A 21,598-nucleotide genomic window follows, 5' to 3' on the forward strand; every position below is an offset into this window, starting at 1 on the left:
CTCTTCTAATCTTCCTTTTGTTCTCTTCTCCTTATTTTTTTAAGCCTTTCATTGAAAATACTCTCTTTCTTTTTTTGGGAGAAGAGCATCACTACCACTATTCTTCTACTCACCTCTCCACAACTTTCTACCTTCACAATTCCACCACCCAAATAGAGGTTCTCCTTTTTACAATTCTAGTAAAGTAAAACAAATCCATACAATTGCTGTGTTTAAAAATGCTTATTCTGCACCGCTAGTTATCACCTCTCTGCCAAAAGACAGCATGCTTCATCATCACTCTTCTGGAGTCCATGATTGATCACTGCCTGACTGTACTATTATTTAGCTCAATATCCCTGTCCACAAGGATAGCATGGGAGATTTTGTCAAAGGCTTTCATGGAATCCAAGTATATCATATCTACACCATTTTCTTGGTTTGCCAATCTAGTTAGTTACCCAAACACAAAAATTAAATAAGAGTTGACCTTGTCTTCTATGAATCCATGTTGACTTTTATTGACTGCTATTTAGCATTTTAAATTCTGTGAATTATTATTTATTTCTGTTTATTCTGTATGTTCACATTAACTTAAAAATCCCTAGTTCAGGATGTGTGTGACATATGCAACTTGGCAGTGTGTCTAATATTAGAAATTTGTAGTTTTTCGCAATTAGAAAATCATGGAAATTCCTTTATATAAAACAGAGTTAGAGAGTTAGATATTTAATAAACATAATCCTGAGATAAAGATTCATTAGGACATAAAGTGTTTGGAATAAGAAACCACATTCAGAAAAGTTAGAAATTTATGTTAGAGAACTAGGTAGACTAATTTTAACAATTTTATGTAAATTCCATCTGTAAATTAAAAATCCAGCATACTTATAATCACTAAAAATATTAACAATGATAAACCTCATTATATTCTATATTTCTGTAGCATTTTACACTTTCCACTGTTTTAAAATATTTGATCTCATTTGATTTTTACATAAAAATCAATCTACAAAAATAAATATGCTGCCAGTATTACATGTTTACAATGAAAAAAATGCTTTTAAAGCATAAAAAATTGCTTTAAAGTAAACTATTATTGTTTTTAAATGGCATATGTAGGTAGGCATCATATTCTAATAAATTTGGGGCAACTGGAACTCATTAAAATGACTTTTTTCAATAGAAAACAAAATGGTATAGCAGAAATTTTCTAGACCAATGGTCCACTAAAAATTAAATATAAAGCTGACTTCAACAAGGCCTGTGCTTCCAAATTTTAGGTAGAAATGTAAACACTGTTAATTGAGAAGTTTTGATGACATTGAGCTATTTGTTAATTTTCTATCTAAAAGACTTCATTTATTGGTAAGAATATTAGAAAATTAATTACATCTGTGCCTTATAAAGTTTTGACCAATAGGTAAGTTAACTCTGTCCCCAACTTCTTTCGTCCCTCCCTCTTATTTCCATTTGTTAATTGACTGTAATTAAAGTATAGATTTTCATCATTTATTTTGCTTAGAGGTTTATGTATCTTGTTCTTAAAATTTACATTCCTGTGAATGAATGGAATGTCTTCTATTTTTTTCTTCCCATAATACTAAGTTAGAATGCTTCACTGATTCTTCATTTTTCCCCCCGTAAGGATCCCCGAGATTAAAAAAAAGTCTTTATATTTCCATACTACATATACTATAAAACTTGAAAAATGTCTTTAAATGGTTTAGAGTATATTGAAAATAAAATGTCCATTAATTTTAGATGAAATATCACTATAGAAATGTATCTTTTTTGAAAAGGCAGAATAATGTAGTAGTAAAAACACTGAACTTGCTGTCAGGAGACCTAGATTCAGGTCTTGGCTCCAACATTAAATTAGCTGTGTAACTACAGACAAGTCATTTTACCTCTCTGAGGAAGGAAATTTTTTCTTAGCTTTAAAATGGGGAGTATCTACCTCACAAGGTATCTCAATATGAATTATTACTGGCTCGCATTTTATTATTATGATTTTCAAGGATCAAAGAATAGCTCATTTGTAATAAAAATAGTAAAAATAAAAGTGTCATCATTATTAAGAATAATGGCTAGCACTTATAGAGTGCATTAAGGTTTACGAAACATTTTCTATGTATTATTTCATTTTATCCTCACAACAACCTTGTTACACCCATCTTCACTTGTTTGTGGACCTCAAAGTTAGCCCCTACTATGAGGAACCTAAAATAAAATTTCTATTTTATTAGCAGCTCAACAGAAAACAAGATTTATCCAAAGTCATGAGTTAGTCAACCATTAAATTATAAATGAGAGATTATCTCTATGGATATATATGAAGCTAATAAAGAACAACAGACAGGTATTTTTATTTATTGCATCTTCAATCTTATATTTGGAATGTAGGTCATACTGCACATCTATAAAACTATCTTAATAATAAAATTTCAATACTTACTGCTTGGTTTTCCATACGTGCAAATATAACATTTAACATTTGAGTAAGAGTAGCTTTGGCTGTTGTCTGATTGATTAGATTTTTGCTTGCTAGATATATATTGTAACATGTTCTTACAGCTTGCAACACAGTTCCTTCATGAATTTCTATGTGCTGTGATGTTACTGCAGTAAGCAAAGCCTAAAAAATAAAGTATATCATTAAAACAATGTTTTTCTTCCTCCGAAGTTGTACAACACACATTTACGTATAATACTTTTGTATGAAAATTGAAACTTTAAAATACTGTAATGGATCTATTTTTGAAAAGTAGCAGGAAATCAATTATAGTATAATGAATTTGGAAAATTCTTCAATAAGATAATCATTAGCCTATTTTACCTACTGTGAATTGGATATATTAGGTTTTTTAAAATCAAGGTATATATGCTATGTTTTCAAGTGAAAGGATATCTCATAAATCTTTCTCTTCCAAAAGTACAAGACTATGTACTCTGAAGTAAAGACACAACCTATGAGGCAAAAAGCCAGGGCTGCAAAAACTGAAGGGTCCATAAAACATTACTATGTTTTTAAACAATAGGAAACTTTTCACATACTTATTTGGAAGACAGTAGTAGCTACGAATTAAGACTTTTCCAACACACACCTTAACCACCATAGTCAGTGTTAGACAATGTGATGTGAGATACTGATTTAACTGCTTATGGCAAGAGAAGCTTAAAGGAAAGGGTGACAAGATCCACAAGGCTTCATTTTCCTTACCTCATTACCCCATGAAAAGAATCTCAGACGTGTGTGTGTGTGTGTGTGTATGACACAGAACAATGCTATATTACCCTATAACACAGTGACGAGACCTGTTGAGGCACTTATGTTCAGGCTTGTGCTGTAACCGTGAAGCTGTCTTTTTCCCTACTAGCCCATAAGCATCTTGAACATACTTAGAACAGTGCCTAGTACACAGTAGGCACTTAACAAATCTTGACAGTCTTCTTTGTTTTTAATCCCTCAGAATGCTCACACTGGTGTCATGTTCATAAGTGTTCAACAAATATCTGATAAATTGAATTGTATTGATTTATTACATAGATTAAGATATATCTTAGATAAAAATCATATCAGGAAAAAATTAATTATGACATACAATAAAGACCTAATGTAAGTCTTTTCCACAGGTACTAATTCTTTTTGCAGCAATGTGGTACACTGGAAAAAAATACTTGAATAGGAATCAGAATACCTTGACTTGTCATTAACTATGAGACCTAAGACAAGTATTAATGTCTGTGAATCACAGTTTGTAAACTAGTAAACGGGGATATGTCTGGTTATCAGGATTATTAAGAGGATCTAATGAGATGCCAAAGAATATGATATATGTAAAAACTGTGAAACACTATTCCAATATAAACTATTATATTTAGCTTAAATTTCATCTTTGTTTACTATGTATCTTTTATATTTTTGCCTGTAATTGTTTGCTTCAGATTTTAAGCTGATAGAGAAATGGGCTTAGGTCTCTATCACCTATTGGTACACAATATATAACATAGTTAAGTACACAACAACATAATATGTATTTTGGGGGTATGAAATTAGCCTTGATGCACATAAGGAAGGAATACTGGCAAAAATTAGTTTTCTTAACAGTAGTTAGATGAGTATGTCTTAACCTGGAGTCTGTGAACTTAAATTTTTTTTTATAATTATGATTCAATATAAAGGATTTCCTTTGTAATACTATGTATTATATTTTATGCATTTAAAAACAATATTTTGAGGAGGTCATGAGTTTCACCAGACTTCCAAAGAGGTCCATGACACAAAAAAGGTTAAAAACCCACAAGTTAGATGAATAATTACAATGATTCTCAAAAGACTGGAAACTCTCTTAATGAGAAATAGTCAGGGTTTAAACTGAGTGACATAAGTGTCCCAGATATACTTGTTTACATAACAGAGGCTTAGGATCATTTACAGAAACATTCCCAAAAAGCTATGCTATTTCTGTAAAGTAATCCAACATTTCCCAATAGTTTGGTGGAACACTTTTGACAAGAAACAGATTTTAGAGGAAGAGTGTGCTAAATTATCTAAAAGCAAGTTAAGTTCCCTTTGAAGATCCATTGATAACACAGTAGCTATACTTTTTGCGTGCTGGCTAATACAAAACTGGGAGTGCTTCTGTGGTATTTTTTTTTTTTAACTCCACGGTCACCTCTCCATTGTTAGCAACCTATCACAGGAAAGTTTTAGAAGTCTACACATTCATTCATTAAGCATTTATCTAACACCTACAATGTGTAAGTAAACTAAACTAAAGCAGTTCATTATTCCAGATTCCTAAATGTAGAAACCTCTTTTTAATATAATTGCAGCTAGTCTCCAACATAACTAAAGGATTATATTCCAAAAGTTTGTCTGTAAATCAGTTATTTGGGAGCTAGAATTTATTTTTCCAAAGACACTATGTTATTTGTCACTGCTAACATTTCTAGGCTAGTCTATAAGAGATCATTTAAGCCAGAATACAAAAAGGAAGCATGGAAAAGCAGGAAGAACACTGCACTTAAGAGTCAGAAGACCTGAGTTTGGTTCCTGACTCCATTACTCACTAGCTTTGCATTTTTGGGCAAGTCACTTAACCTCTTTTTGTCTCAATTTGATCGTCAAAATGGGGATAATATACCTATAACATGTACATTATCCCAAATGACTGAGAGAGGTTAAAAAAAAGTTTTCTTCATTTTAATTTTTTTTTCAGCCTGCATCTGGGAATTACATTGGTTTAGGGAAGGCCTAGTATGGCAGTAATTTCCCCAGGGTCACAGGGAAAGTGTTTATGCGTCAGAGGCAGGGCTTTAACCCAAGATTAGCTCTGTCTACTATGCCTCTTGTTGATTACAAGAAAGCATTTGATTTTGTAAAGAATTTCAGGAGATTTCTTTCAAAGCTTTGTCTTCTTAAAAAAATAGTATTTTATTTTTCCCAATTACATGTAAAAACAATTTTTAACATTCATTATTTAGAGTTCTAAATTTTCTGTTTTCCTCACCTCCTCCTTCCGTAAGATGTAAGCAATTCGTTATAGGTTATACATGTGTAATCACGTAAAGCATATTTCCATATAAGTAATGTTATGAAAGAAGAAATAGACCAAAAGAAAAAAAAAACCACACAAAAAAAGTGAAAAATAGTATGCTTCAATCTGCATTCAGACTCCATCAGTTCTTTCTCTGGGTGTAGACAGCACTCACATCATGCATCTTTCAGAACTATCTTGGATTACTGTATTGCTGAGAATAGTTAAGTCATTCACAGTTTATCATCGCACAATATTGCTATTACTATGTACAATGTTCTCCTGGTTCTGCTCACTTCACTTTCCATCAGTTTGTGTAAATCTTTCCAGGTTCTTCTGAAATTAGCCTGTTCATCATTTCATATAGCACAGTAGTATTCCATTACATTCATATACCACAACTTCAGCCATTTCCCAATTGATGGGCATCCCCTCAATTTCCAATTCTTTGCCATCACTAAAAGAGCTGTTATAAATATTTTTGTACACATAGGTCCTTTGCATTTTTTTTAATATCTTGTGGAATACAGACCTAGGAGTGGTATTGCTGTGTCAAAGGGTACACACAGCTTGATCGCTCTTGGGGCATAGTTCCATACTGCTCTCCTGAGGAGCTAGATCTGTTCATAACTCCAACAAAAAGGCACTGGATACTTCCCAATTTTCCCACATCCCCTCCATTCGTCATTTTACTTTTCTGTCATACTAGCCAATCTGATAGGTATGAGATAGTACCTTAATTTTCACTTTTCTAATCAGTAGTAATTTAGAGCATTTTTAAATGCCTATAGATAGCTTTAATTTCTTCATCTGAAAACTGCCTGTTCACATCCTTTAACTATCAATTGGAGAATGACTTATATTCTTATAAATTTGACTCAGTTCTCTATATATTTGAGAAATGAGGCCTTTATCAGAGACACCTGCTATAAAAATTGTTTGCCAGCTTTCTGCTTTCCTTCTAATCTTGTTTGCATTGGTTTTGTTTGTGCAAAAACCTTAAAATTTAATATAATAAAAATTATCCATTTTACATCTCGTAATGCTCTCTATCTCTTGTTTGGCATAAATTCTTCCCTTCTCCATTGATCTGACAGGTAAACTATTTCTTGCTCTCCTAATTTGCTTATGGCATCACCCTTTATATCTAAATCAGGTACCCATTTTGACCTTATTTTGGAATACAGTATAAGGTGCTGGTCTATACCTACTTTCTGCCATACTATTTTCTAGTTTTCCAAGTAGTTTTTGTCAAATTGTGGGCTCTTGTCCCAAAAGCTGGGGTCTTTGGGTTTTATCAAACCCTAGATTACAATGGTCATTTGCTACTGTCTTGTGTACCTAATCCAATCCACTGACCTACCACTCTATTTCTTAGCCAGTACCAGATAGTTTTGATGATTACCGCTTTATAATATAGTTTGAGATCTGGTACAGATAGGCCACCTTCATATTTTTTTTTCTATTAATTCCTTTGATATTCTTGATCTTTAGTTCTTCCAGATGAAGTTTGTTATTATTTTTTCTAGCTCTATAAAATAATTTTTGGTAGTTTTGATTGGCATGGCACTGAATAAGTAAATTAATTTAGGTAGAATTGTCATTTTTCTTATTTGGCTTAGCCTATTCATAAGCAATCAGTATTTTTCCAATTGTTTAGATTTGACTTTTATTTGTGTGAAAAGTATTTTGTAATTGTGTTTGTATAGTTCCTGGGTTTGTCTTGGCAGGTAGACTCCCAAGTGTTTTATATTATCTACAGTAATTTTAAACAAAATTTCTTTTCCTACCTCTTGCTGCTGAACTTTGTTGGTAATATATAGAAACGTTGATGATTTATGTGGGTTTATTTTATATCCCCGCAACTTTGCTAAAGCTGTTAATTTTTTCAACTAGTTTTTTAGTTGATTCTCTGTACCATCATATCATCTGCAAAGAGTGATAGTTTTGTTTCCTCATTGCCTATTTTAAGTCCTTCAATTCTTTTTCTTCTCTTATTGATATAACTAATATTTCTAGTACAATACTGAATAATAATGATGATAATGGGCATCCATGCTTCACCCTTGATCTTAGTGGGAAGCTTATAAATAACTCATTACAGATGTTTGCTGATGGTTTTAAATAGATACTACTTATCATAATGCTCTGTTTTCCATGAATCTCTAAGGTCACACAAACTCCTGGGATAGACACAGCCACAGAGATGATGTCAATTGAAGATCCTCTGAGTATCAACTAAGATATAAAGCAAGGAGATTACCAAATGTGTTCACCAATATCACACTTTTTGAAAATACTAACAAATGAAAGATGTCTTGAATAAAGTGCAAGTGGAAGAGAGGTTCCCTACAGATAACAAGGTGTTCCAGACCCTCTGATTTGTAGATGTTTACAACTGATTATACCAAGTTCCAGAATGACACTATCAAATCCCAAAATACTATAGGTCTTCTTCAATGAAATCCAAAGCCACTCAAAAGAATGAACTATCCAGACAGGAAAAAAAGAAAATAGATACATGGGTTTTTTTTTCCTTCTGAGATTATGACAACAATTTGGATGAGCAACTCATAAAGTTGGTTCATTACACATATATTTAAGTTCTGAATTGTAGACAATGAGCTGGGCCCAGAACTGAGCAGGCTGGATGGATATGAGAGATTACAGGGCACTTTCAATGGTGTCAAGCTACACTGTTTTAATACCAATATTATCCTGGTAAAGATATATGGTTGCGAATCATGAAACAGTAATTTTAGAAGAACCAAACTGGTATCTGTGAAACATTTAAAGAACAAAAGGAACATGAATAGCACATTGGATATATCTTTTATGGAACTCTAGCATCATCACAATGTCATGCTATCTCAATGTAGTATGGAAGTCTTAAAGGATAGACCAGTGAACTTAGTCCAGTAATCCTGAGTCATCACTGAATGCACTAGCCACCCTTTCTTTCTTTCCCTACCTTGACCCCTTGGTGAACCAGTTGTCTCTTCTCTTCAGTATCCTGCCCCATTATCATATAATCAACTGTGCCAAGTGTCAGCCTTGGATCACTCCCACTATCTGCTATCTTTGCTCCTAAACACATGCTGATGAATGAAGATGGAGAAAAATCACAAAGCTGTCTTGCCTGGGACAAGAAATGTATGTTACACAGCCTCAGCTTGGTTCTCACTGTGGCTAGGCAATCCTTTTATTTACCTCCCAATTAACTCACTATCCCCCTCACCACATTGGCTTTTCCAAACCTTTTCATCCCTCCCGGAACTTCTCATGGTTCCCCCCTCCCCCCACTCTCTCAGATGAGAACCATGCCTCATATTTTACAGAAAAAAATTGACTCATCTACTGTAAGTTCCTTCTTCAATCATCTAACATCACCCAGATATTTTCTTTTGCTATTTCTATCTCCACCCTTCTCTCACATGATGAGCTAGCCCTTCTCTTTGCCAAAGTCAAATCTTGTACATGCATATATGCTCCCATTCCATCCCGATTCCTCCAGCAGACTGCCTCCTCTATCATTCCCACTTTCTCACTCATCTCTCTATCCACAGTCTGCTTCTCTACTCCTACAAACATGCCCAGGTCTCCCACACACTCAAAAGACCTTTAACTGATCTATTCATTCCCATTATCATCCCATATATCTCCTACCTTTTGTGGCACCTCTACTTTCTCTCCTTTTACTCTTTTCTTCATGCTTATCACTGAACCAAAACCGTTCTCTCCAAAGTTATCAATAATTAAGTCCAAAATCTATTGGCCTTTTTTAGTCCTCATCATTCTTGACCTCTTTGAAGCCAGTGACACTGTTGATCACTTTTTCTTCCTTTATACTTTCTTCACTCTAGGTTTTCAAGACAACACTTTCTCCTGGTTCTCCTCCTATTTGCTGGTCCTTCTCAGTATCCTTTGCTACATCTTCACACAGGTCACATCGACTAACTCCATCAGTGTCCCACAGGGCACTGCCCCGGGCCTGCTTTTCTTCTTTCTCTGTATTATTACCCTTGGTAATGTCATCAGCTCCTATGGATTCCCTTATTATCTCTACGCTGATGATTCCCAAATCTACCTATCCAGCTCTAAACCTCTTTGCTGACCTCCAGTATCACATTTCCAACTTCGTATCAGACATCTCACACTGGATGCCCCACAGACATCTTAAACTCTACATGTCCAAAACTGAACTAATTATGTTTCCCCTTCAATCCTCCCTCCTTCCAAAAATTCCTATTATTGTTAAGGGTACCACCATCCTTCCGGTCACTAGGACTCTCAACCTAGATGTTATCTTTGATTCTTCATTCTCTCTCACCACTTCCTTGCCATATATGATCTGTTGCCAAGACCTATCAATTTCACCTTTGTAACATCTCTCAAATATGCCGCCTTCTCTCCTCAGATACTGCTAACATCCTAGTATAGGCCTTCATCCCCTCATAACTAGACTACTGCATAACCTAGCGGTTACTCTGCCCACAACAAGTCTCTCCCCACTCCAATCCATACTCTACTCAGTTGCCAAAGTGATTTTCCTAAAAGGAAGGTCCAACTATGTCATATCTCCCATTAATAAACACCAGTGCCTCCCTATCAAATCTAGGACCAAATAAAAATTCTCTGTTCAGAGCCAGTGATAAGTAACTCCTCCCCCCACCCTAATCTTCTTAAATCTTATTCCTCTTCCTCTCCCTGACCTCTTATTCTTTGAGGTAACCACTGGCCATTCCTCAAACGAGATATTCCATCTCCCAACCCCAGGCATTTTCACTGGCTGTCTCCTATGCCTGGAATGCTCTACTTCCTCATCTCTGCACGCTCGTTTCCTTGACTTCCTTCAAGTCACAGCTAATATTCTACTTTCTACAGGAAATCTTTCTTAATCTCTATTAATTTTATTGCCTTCCCTATGTTGATTATTTCCTATTTGTCCTATATATAGCTTGCTTATATGTGGTTATTTGCATATTTTCCCCTCCATTAGATTGTAAGCTCCTCGAAGGCAGAGACTGTCTTGCTTTTCTTTGTATTACCAGCACTCAGCACAGGGCAGGGACCATAACAGGTGCTTAATAAATGTCTATTGATTGACTGACCAACTTTCTTCTTAGAACAAAGGTCAAAGTAAATTTAAAAATTAGAAGAAACAATAAAAGTGAAAAAGTACTACATATGATTACAGCAGCTTTAACTCATCTATTTAAACAGTTGTTGACTTTAAAAATAAGAAAGGGACAGAAGTCAAGAGAAGCTTAACTGAGGCCAAGTAGTTACCACAAAAGAAGTCAAAATACCAGAATCATGCAAGTATTAACTTTTCTATTAACTGTATGTAGTCAATTACCTTTATTATTTGCAACTGGACCCCTTCATCTGTTTGAGGACCTTGGAAACAGGCACATATTGTCTCAATAATTCTATCAATTAATTTTTTGCCAGGAGTAGTATTATCTGGAGCATTGCCAGTTAAGTGTCCATAAGCAATAAGTTTCTAGAGAAGGAAAAAAGACAATTATCAGTCCTGAATAAGGAGTTAAAATACTTATCAATTACATACATATATATCTTCATACCAATCATTCAACTTCAAGGTGCTGTGTTCTGAAAGAATCTGTGATTTCTCATTATGAGGTATTTTAGCCACAAGTAAAGATCCATCTTATGACTTAGTTGATAGGGAATTACCTGATGCATCCAGAAGTTAAATGACTTTCTCAACTTCACAGAAACAGTAAAGATAAGAGTTAGGATGTTTTGAGATACTTTGGCAAAAGATAGTATTATTTTTTTTTTTTGGTAAGGTAATTGGGATTAAGTGATTTGCTCAGAGTCATACAGTTAGTGAGGCTGGATTTGAACTCAGGTCCTCTTGATTCCAGGGCCAGTGCTCTAACCACTTTGCTACCTAGCTGCCCCAAAAGATAGCATTATTTATAAAACTGTTTTATCTTCATCATGGTATTTCTATCTACTGAAATGTCAATATACGTTGAAATAAGTTATTTCTACTGATAGTACACATGTAAAAGTATCTCCATTTGAGAGAATTACAATAAACAATGCTTAAAACCTAGCAGAAGGAGGGGCAGCTAGGTGGTGCAGTAGATAGAGCATCGGCCCTGAAGTCAGGAGTACCTGAGGTCAAATCCGGCCTCAGACCAAACACTTGACACTTACTAGCTGTATGACCCTGGGCAAGTCACTTAACCCCAATTGCCTAAAAACAAAACAAAACAAAACAAAAAAAAACCTAGCAGAGGGGCAGCTAGGTGGATAGAGGACTGGCCCTAGAGTCAGGAAGACCTGAGTTCAAATCTAGCTTCAGACACTTGACATTTACTAGCTGGGTGACCCTGGGCAAGTCCCTTACCCTCATTGCCTAGTACCCCCCCCCCCCCCCAAAAGAAGTGGAAAAAAAAAAACCCTAGCAGAAGGTACTCTGAAAACTTGGATCTGAACCAGAAGGGCAAAGGGAGTAGAATGAATTTTCATTTAAGCAAATTTTGTTTTTCCTATTTAAATTGAAAACCATCATATTTTAAAGGATTTAATTGGCCTAAATTTAGACCGAGTATTTCCTGAAAGACTGATTCCTACACAAGGGCCATCACATATCACATATAAATCAATCATTTTTGGGGGTCTGGACTCTTCCACTATGGGGGAACTCTCAGTGGGTAAACTCCCTCTACCAATGTAGATCCACATCTTACAGTCTTATGGAGTTACCTGGAGCACTGAGAGGTTATGCCAGGCTAACACTACTCTTAAAAATAAAAGTTTCAGATACTGTACCTTTACTTACACCATAACTATCTTTGAGTAAATGATATGTTCTGAATTTCACAACTGTTCAATTTCATACTGTGCTTCAAAGATGTATTGTAGATTGAATCAATACTTTTTATTAGAGATAGCACTAATCAAGATTTTGTCTTATTTCAGCTAACCAATGGGCTATTTATAGTTATAAACGGAATTTTGCTGTTGCTACTGAAAATGTGCTAATTGTCCTCTACAGCAAATGAAAGCAGTATGAATCATCAGTTGTGGTCAGTGTTTTGGATACACAATTAAAATTGATAGATTCTAGGTAACACTATATTATACAAACCTGTAAACAATCTAGGGATGTACTAACTATCCGGGGACATTTGGACTGGCATGCCAGCTCAAATGGTAGGAAGTATTTATCTGCTTCAATAAAACTAGTCTTCGATTTCACCGGAGGAAGAGTACTTGAACCAGCTTTTGCTTCTCCATGAGGGGGACTAAAAAAAGAATATTCTGATTAGATATAGGTATTTAAAAACTCATAAATCTGAGTTAGTGATCATCTACCATTTTACAGTGAGAAAATACAGGTTCAGAGAAGTTAAATGACAACATCATATAACGAGTTAAACGGTATAACCATGACTAGAACACATTTATGGCTCCCTGTTTCATCTTCTTTCCAAAATTCTAGTTTTCCCTAGTATAAAATGATTCTCCTACATTTAACCAGCTCTATGTCAGACTGCTTTAAGAAATATAAATTACTTTATTTGTCCTCAGATAAATTAGCAAGCCTTTGAGAAATGGTAACATTGACAGATATAGGTCACTAGTAGCAAAGAAATCTAACATATTTTCTAAGTATACCTCAAACAGTTTGAGGAAAAAAATCTCAAGATGTGACTACAGAAGTGTGAAAATAAACTTATACAGAGTTATGTAAATCTATTACTGGAAATACTAATATAAAAGTTTTTTTTATTTTACTATGGTGCTTGCAATTACTTTTTTTTAAAAAGACAATCATATAATTGCTATAGAGATCATATATAGAAACCATTCTAGCTTAAGTAAATCATGCTAAATTTTTATAAAATAGTAATTTAGCTAAGATTTATAAAAAGTACCAAATTATGTTTACTAAAGTTAAAAAAAATCACTAACCTTTGTTTTTCAGTTTCAGCTTTTATTTCCTCTGCAAATATACATATTAAAAAAACACAAAAAATAACACAAGTTAGATTTATAAGTACATGGCTAATGTGAACAGATCAGAGAAACTTATAATTTAAATTCTTACAAAAGATGGAAATTGTAGCTCAGTCACACGAACATCAACCGCTATGATTCAATTTAAGCTGACAAGTAAATAAATAAGCTAAAATATAGGCTGCTTAGGACATTACATACAAGCAATTGTGAATACTATAAATTTTTAAATATTGTTAAAAATTATTTTAAAAAATAAACATTACACAGCAGAGAACAAAAGAAAACCAACAAGGAAGCAAAGCTAGGCAGCTTTGGAAACAACGTGTAATATTTACTATATAGGTTTTCTTGAAACACAAATTTATTGTTTTATATTGAATCCTCTTATGGTCTGCTGTGTCACGGCAATGTTTTTATTTTCTTTCTCATTTTGTATTTAAGTTTAAAATAAAAAAAAATTTTTACCAAAAAACCCCAAACGATATACTTCAGACAACTGAGTAAAATTTGAGTTTCCTGGCTCTATAAATAGTTATTAGTACCTTAAAAATATTAAATAAGTACTATAACTCTTTCGTATTCCCTTCTCAGAGCACAGTGGGTACATAGCACATGAGAAAAGCATCGTCTTTAAAGCTTGGGAGGGCCTCAGTGATCAGCCCAAGTATTTTTTGTTTTTTAACGATTAAGAAACAGGCTTACTTGTGGTCTGATTACTTGCTCATTTGATTGATAAAGGCTATATCATGTTATATTGAGATGATAACTGGTACAAACAATAGTTGTTCTATTTCAATAAAGTAAAGCTCAGAAACACGGCATTTTAAAAAGACATCACTTGCAACTATAAAAATAGATTATTTGAATAAAATCAAATGTTTAAAAAATGTTCAAAAATAAATCAATAAAATAGCTATTAATCTTTTATCATTGTATATAATAAAATAAAACAATACATAGGATAAACATTATTTGTAGTAAGCTGCTGTCTCTTATAATCAAAGTTCTCTTAAAATTAACTAGTTTTTTGGTGATGGAAAAGGACATGTGTGGTGGGCATTTTCAAATTCAGCAAACATGTATTAAGTAACTACCATATCTAAGGCATTGTGCATGGTGCTTTTTGTTGTTGGGGTTTTTGTTTTTTTTTTTGGTACAAAGTACGAAGACTTTGAGAGAAGCATGAACTATATCGCTTCCTAATCACAAAAAAATGATTCAAATGGATTAATGATGGTAATTTTTATAGAAATTGAATCTAACACCCACCTTTTTCTTAGTTACACACACTCATTTGTTTGTTATGTATAAATTATATAACTTTTCTAAACAAAGAGAAAGTTTAGGGTTTTCAAGTACAAATTAAGAATCCAATGCAGAAAAGGGAGACGAGTAACGACACCTTAATTTGCACCAAAATCTAGCTTCCAGTCTATACTTGCTTGAACATTCAAGAATATTTTCTTTAAAGGTTCACATTCAGCATATTAGAAAAGTCTAAGAAACAAATGAAGAACGCAGAAATCAGCATTCCAGAGTTTTCAATTCGTTAGAAAGAATAAGATGCTTTATGGTATTTTATACAAAATGGTAAATTATGATGATAAAACATGTTCTACTTTTGGACATTCTTTCTGCCAAACAGTGCAAAATATATTCCAATAACAGTAATGGTCAATAAATATGGTTACAAGTATTTGGGTTTTACTTACGTTCCAGGGAAAAAAGGGAGAGGCCAACAAAAAAGTGGCAATAGCAGAATGAAAGATTAAACAAAGCAGAGTGTAATATTTCTATAAAGTCAGAAGGCAGAGATAAGGACACTATGGTCCAAGTGGCTACTGATTATGCAAAACTGAGACCAACCTAAAGATAGCAATCCTTTTATCCAGAGGGAAAAGCAGTGGCTTTGATCACTATTCAGTTCACTGGAATGGTAAATGATGTATGCAGTTGTTTCAGTAGTGTCTGACTCTTTGTGACCCCATTTTGGGGTTTTCCTGGAAAATATACTGGAGTGGTTTGCCATTTTCTTCTCCAGCTTATTTTACACATGAGGAAACCAAGGCAAACAGGGTTAAGGGACTTGCCAAGGGTCACACAGCTAGGAAGTGTCTGAGGCCACATTTGAACCCTGTTCTTCCTGATTCCAGGGCTGGAGCTTTATCCGCTTCACCACCATCCTAGATGCCCCAAATGTCCCCAATATTAGTATGATATTATGATCTTTAGAATTTTATTTTTTTATTTTTATAATTTCAATGCTTCCGTATTTTAAGTTGGCCAAACCTATCCCTTGTTTCAGGGTTTTAAAAAATTCTCTTTTTTTCCCCCTAGATTTGTAATAAGAGAGAGAGAGAGAGAGACAGAGACAGAGAGAGACAGAGAGTGTGTGCCCATGCGCGTATGCTAATTTGATTCTTCATTTACTTTTAGCTACATACAATTATTGTAAAAACAAAACCAAAACATTAAACAGGACAGAGTATTTTGTCTAATAGAGAGAAGAGCTTTTTCATTTAAATGCCATTTAACATAAATTATCTCATCTGAACCTCAGAACACCCTAGTAAAGTAGTTGGTAGTTGATTTAAACTTATCACTCTAGTGCTACAGAGGTATTTGCAAAATGAGATAAAAGTTTAATACAATTTTCACTTAACTTCAGCTTGTCCACTTTATAGGCAAATCTTGCTTTTATTTAGTAATCACGTTATTCTTTCACTCCATATTAGACTGTATGCTCCTTCCTTGAAAGGAAAGACTTTTTTGTCTGTCTTTGTAGCCAGACTGCTTAGACTCCCATTGCTAGGTGAAGAATTTTGGGAAATTGTGAAAACTAGCATCAGATTCCTAATCTTCAAGAAAAAAAAAAAGAATGGATATTTCAAGACCTTTGCTCTCCATTTATATAAAATGAATCTGAACTGTGGACATTTTAATAGAATAAGATGATATGCTTGATCCCAGAATTTTCATGTACTCAAAATGCTCTTAAAACGGTTATAAATGGACAGCTGAAGTTACATAAAAAGAAAATATTTTCTTCTACAAGAAAATCTTTTATGTCTCATAACAATATTTAAAAACCAAACATCTCAGGTTAAATACAATATGGTATTTTAAACAAATGATTCCATCAAAATGAAAAGGATTAAGGAATCTACTCCTGATAACTGTTGATAAACTGATAATTTTACTCCATAGTTGGCCTCATCTATTACAGCATGGGTCCTTAACCTTTTTTGTGTGTCATGGATCCCTTTGGCAGTCTGGTGAACCATTGGACCTCTTCTCACAAAAATGTTTCAAATAATAGAAGGAAATGCTAAATTTTAGTTAGAGGTTAGTGAAAATAAAGATGCAATTTCCCCCCTCCATTCCTGAATTCTTTCCTTCCTCAATTCTGCTTCCTGGCTTCCTTCAAGTCCCAAGAAAAATCCAACCTTCTCCAAAAAGACTGAAATTCCTTCCCTTTGAGATGATTTCCAATTTATCCTTTATTTTTCTTTGTACAAAGTTTTTGCATGTTCTCTTCCCCCATTAGATTGTGGGCTCCTTGAGGACAGGGACTACATTCCCTTCTAAACTATTTAACTACCTTGTATATATTTGTACTTATTAACTTTATATTTATGCTCTATCTGTATTTGTATGTACTTATATCTTCTATTACAATGGAAACCCACTAAATGAGAATTGTTTCATTTTTTTGTATTTGCTTTCATAACACCTAACCCAGTGCCTGGAACATACTAGGATTTTAATAAACATATATGGAGGAACTGATTTAAAGCTACATTTCCTAGACAAGTTAAGTAATAACTTTTTTCCACAATGGAGTGTCTCTAAATTCACCATTTCGCTATTCAGTCATCTCTTTCTGGGTCTAAGTACTGCCCTCCTCCCACTTTCTTCCTTAAAGGAGTACATATGTTGACTGACTCTAAATTTCTTGCCCTGGGTCTCAAGCTAGTTCTTCTATCATCCCCTGCCTGCTGTCCCAGTTGGTCATTGTTTGGGTTTTGATGTCCCAGAGTGAGTATAAATAGTCACTGTTTTGGTTCTGGCCAGAAACCCTGAGGGTCTTCCCCTCCAGACTGGTTTTTTCTTTTTTTTTGAGTAGGTAAAAGAGGCCAATTTTTTTTTGCCTCATTTCTTACCTAGCCTTAATCACTGAAAGGGTGTTGCCTGAGACAAACTGGGACTCGGGAAAGATCTTAGCTTAAAAAGGCCAATCTTCCACTGCATCCAGGCCATCTCCAGCCATCCTGATCTATGTCTTGGCACTGGACGCACATGGCTCCAGAGAAAAGAGTGAAGCTGGTGACTTTGCACAGTCTTGCCTCATTTAAATCTAATTTACTTGCAAGTAAAGATATCACCTTCCTGATGTCACTGGTCTTTTTCCAGAATGAAGGACAAAACAATAACCACAACCACAACCACAACAATAACAATGTTGACAGAGACCTCTAAATTTCTCAGCCCAGGCCTCAGGTTAGTTCTTCTATCATGCCCCATATTACAGTGACTTGTGAGTACCTCTACTTCCACTCTCTTTCTTCCTTTTCTTTCCTCTAAACCACTGCTTGCCCAATTGTCATAAGGTACTTAAGATTCTAAGAAAACAAAAGCTAAAAGACACCTTTGGGAATAGTCAATGTTCGAGAAGTTGTGGAAAGACAGGTATACTAATGCATTCACTGTTGATGGAGCTGTAAATTGGCACACCTATAGGATAAAGCACTCTAGAATTATTCATATACAGTGACTAAAAATATACATATACTTTGACTCAAAGATTCTGTTAAAAGTACATACTTCAAGGTGGTCAATGACAAAAAGAAAGGGACTATATAAACCAAAATATTTATAGTAGCTCTTTTTCTGGTTGCCAAAAATTAGAAAGAAAGTACATGTCCATTGACCAGGGTATAAACTGTGGTATATATTGTAATGGAATATTACTGTGCTATAAGATACAAAAAAAAAAAATTACTGAAGAGAAGCATGAAAAAATTTATATCAACTGATGCAAAGTGACAAGCAGAGCCAAGAAAACAATATCCACAATAATTAAAATGATACACATTGAAAGAACCACCATAAAATAATAAAAATTAGTACTGAAAAATTACAGAACAAGTGTATCCCCAAAGAAGAGATATTACAGGACATCTACTACTTCTTTATAGAGGTGGGGAGACAGAGTTTACAGGTGTAGAAAATTCAGATAACATACTTTTCAATAAACTGATAGGTTTTGATGATTTTTCTTTCATCTTTTTCTTCTTTGCTTTAATGTAAAAGAAAATTTAAATTTCAAAATACAAGTAAAGATGAAAGAAAATAAAGCTGCCTCCTCTGTTAATTTCTTTCTTCTTACATCTCAATTTTGCTTATACTTTATGCATATTTTTCTAATACCTTTCATGATTTTTGTTTTTAGCATCTTAAAGGGGGGAAAAAAGTGCCTTAAAGAAACCAGTCCCTGACCAAACTGGAGAGTGAGCGTTCTATAATCTTTGGATTTTGTTTTTGAGAAACAAAGGAAAAAATACCAAAGATGACACTTGTCCACTGGATATCATATATTTAGATCATATGTTTAGATTTAGATATTTAGAGCTGGAAGATCACATATTTCTAATCCAACACCCTCATTTTACAAATTAGAAAATTGAGACCCGGGGAGATTAAATGATTTTTGCCCAAGGTCACACAGACAGTATGGGGTAGAGCCAAGATTTGAACCCAGGTCTTTTGACTCCAAAGTCAGTGCTTTTTCTTATTGCAGCATGCCATTTTAATTTTTCAATTTAAAATGTCCCCAATTATCAAGCATTTATTTTTTTCTCAACTCCCCAGCCCCACCAGAAAAAAGAAAGACAAAACCTTTATAAATAAACATAGTCAAGCAAAACAAATCAACATATTGCATGCCATTTTACTTTAATTTGGTAAAGCAGAAAGCTGCAAGCCAGCTGCCTAAAGACAAGAAACCATCAAGTAAACCAATTTTTTTGGAGGGGTGAAGGTGTCCGAAACTTTAATATTATTAATATAAGGAAACTCATGGTATGAAACTCCCTCTACAACTATTCTATAACTTATAGGCTTAGAAAGTTGAGGTGCTGAGAGATTAAGTGATTTGCTCATTGTCACAAAGTCACTGTGTAAAAATCAGAACTTAAACTCAGGTCTTTTTGAATCCAAGAAAAGAGCTCTCTATACACTACTCCAAGTTGTCTTACTCTAAAACCATACTAAGGGGAAGGCAAGTACCAAAGGAAGTACCAGTAAAAGACTTGATAAAAAAGATTAGTGGAGTTTTATTATTTTCAAGTATTCACAGAATCACTGAACTGTATAAGGGATGCTTCATTTAACAGATGAGAAAACCAAGGTTTAGTTAGTGGCAGAATCTAACTAGAATCAATCAACAAACATTTATTAAGCAGTTACCAAATGCTAAGCACCTTACTAGGTGCCAGCAATACAAAGGTAAAAGTGAAAATGTCCTTGCCCTCAAGGAGCTTACATTTACAGGAAGAGACAACACTAACACAATATACACACATATATATGAATCCATATGTGTCCATACACATACATATGTGCACAAATAAGCAAAATGTATATGAGGTAATTAGGAAGGTAGAGGGAGACATCTACAAGGTAAAGTGGAATATGAATACAGAATTTGAGGGGAGTTTAACTAGGTCTCCCAATTTCCATTCAGGTGCTCTTTCACAGTTTCCCCAATTAGAGATAATAACAGAAACTGAGCTAAAAAAATACTGGTAAATAGTAATCTTATCAGCCAATTTTAAAGAAAGGTTGACCTAAGAATTATTTTATACTTTCCTAATAATTTGAATGTGAAAGGATGCTTCCAAAAATTTTTTAAAAGCAGATTTGTTAAGTAAACAATTTCAAGACCAGATTCACATTACTAATTTGCTCAGCAACCTGCTATAGGCCCCCCCAAATTGTTATTCTTTCCACAGGTGGCTCAAGGTAAATTTCAAATTAGCCCACCCAATCTAGGTCAAAGTTATTATAAATTTCAAATTAACGTATTCTTGGGGCAGGTACGTGGTGCAGTGGATAGAGCACCGGCCCTGGAGTCAAGAGGACCTGAGTCAAATCTGGCCTCAGACACATAATACTTCCTAGCTGTGTGACCCTGGGCAAGTCACTTAACCCCACTGCCTAAACCAAAAAATAAAAAATAAAATAAAATAAAATAAAAATTAATGCATTCTTACCATATGTGACAAAATAACAGATCAGCATCAATTTGAGTAATTTGTCAATTTGGCATTTTTAACTGGAACAGCTGCATTGATATTTTTACACAGGACAAAATAAAACAAATAGAGAATAATCATTCAAAAGTACCTACTATGCACATGGTAATATATGCTTACAAAGCAATATTAAAACTGTTTCAAAAAAAACGTAACATAACTAGAAGGTTTCAGTTTGTTCACCAAGTCAAAACAAAACTTATTCAATAATTTTTTTAAAAGCCTACCAGAGAGGCAGCTAGATGGTACAGTGGACAGAGCACCAGCCCTGAAGTCAGGAGGACCTGAGTTCAAATCCAGCCTCAGACCAAACATTTGACACTTACTAGCTGTGTGACCCTGGGCAAGTCACTTAACCCCAATTGCCTTTTAAAAAAAAAAAACAAAAGCAGCAGCAGCAGCTCAGGTCTTAAAAAAAAAAAAGCCTACCAGAATATGTGTGATAGTATATGTGTGTCTGTGTGTGTATATATGTATATGTATGTGTATACACACACACACACACACACACACACGACTATATTTGTTGTTCGTCCTTCATTTTCAACGAGGACCAAGTACATCACGGGGTGATATCATGATTTGTGCACAAAGTGGATTTAAGTGAGGCAGAGTTGCACAGAGTCATCAGCCTCACTCTCTCTTCCTGAGTCCAATGGCAGGACAAAAGATAACTGGCAACGGCCTAGGGTGCAGTGGCATCTTTGATGTCTAACCAAGCTCTAAGCACTCCACAGTGCCTGCTTCAGCCGCCTT

The 21,598-nt window shown here is 34.4% G+C and overlaps 1 protein-coding gene across 1 annotated transcript in view; it reads right to left on the reverse strand.

The window, feature by feature from the left end:
* The window catches only part of LOC114053879 (brefeldin A-inhibited guanine nucleotide-exchange protein 1), a 152,101-nt gene that overhangs the window by 102,565 nt on the left and 27,938 nt on the right, over positions 1-21,598 (reverse strand). Inside the window, exons 2-5 of the mRNA XM_027876986.1 lie at positions 13,479-13,509; positions 12,652-12,808; positions 10,882-11,028; positions 2,438-2,617 (exon numbers count right to left, since the gene is read on the reverse strand). Coding sequence (XP_027732787.1) covers positions 2,438-2,617; positions 10,882-11,028; positions 12,652-12,808; positions 13,479-13,509 — 515 coding nt within the window. The remainder of the gene's footprint in view (positions 1-2,437; positions 2,618-10,881; positions 11,029-12,651; positions 12,809-13,478; positions 13,510-21,598) is intronic.

This window comes from Vombatus ursinus, unplaced genomic scaffold (genome assembly GCF_900497805.2).
Source record: "Vombatus ursinus unplaced genomic scaffold, bare-nosed wombat genome assembly UNPS02014812.1, whole genome shotgun sequence".
Classification (NCBI taxonomy): Eukaryota; Metazoa; Chordata; class Mammalia; order Diprotodontia; family Vombatidae; genus Vombatus; species Vombatus ursinus.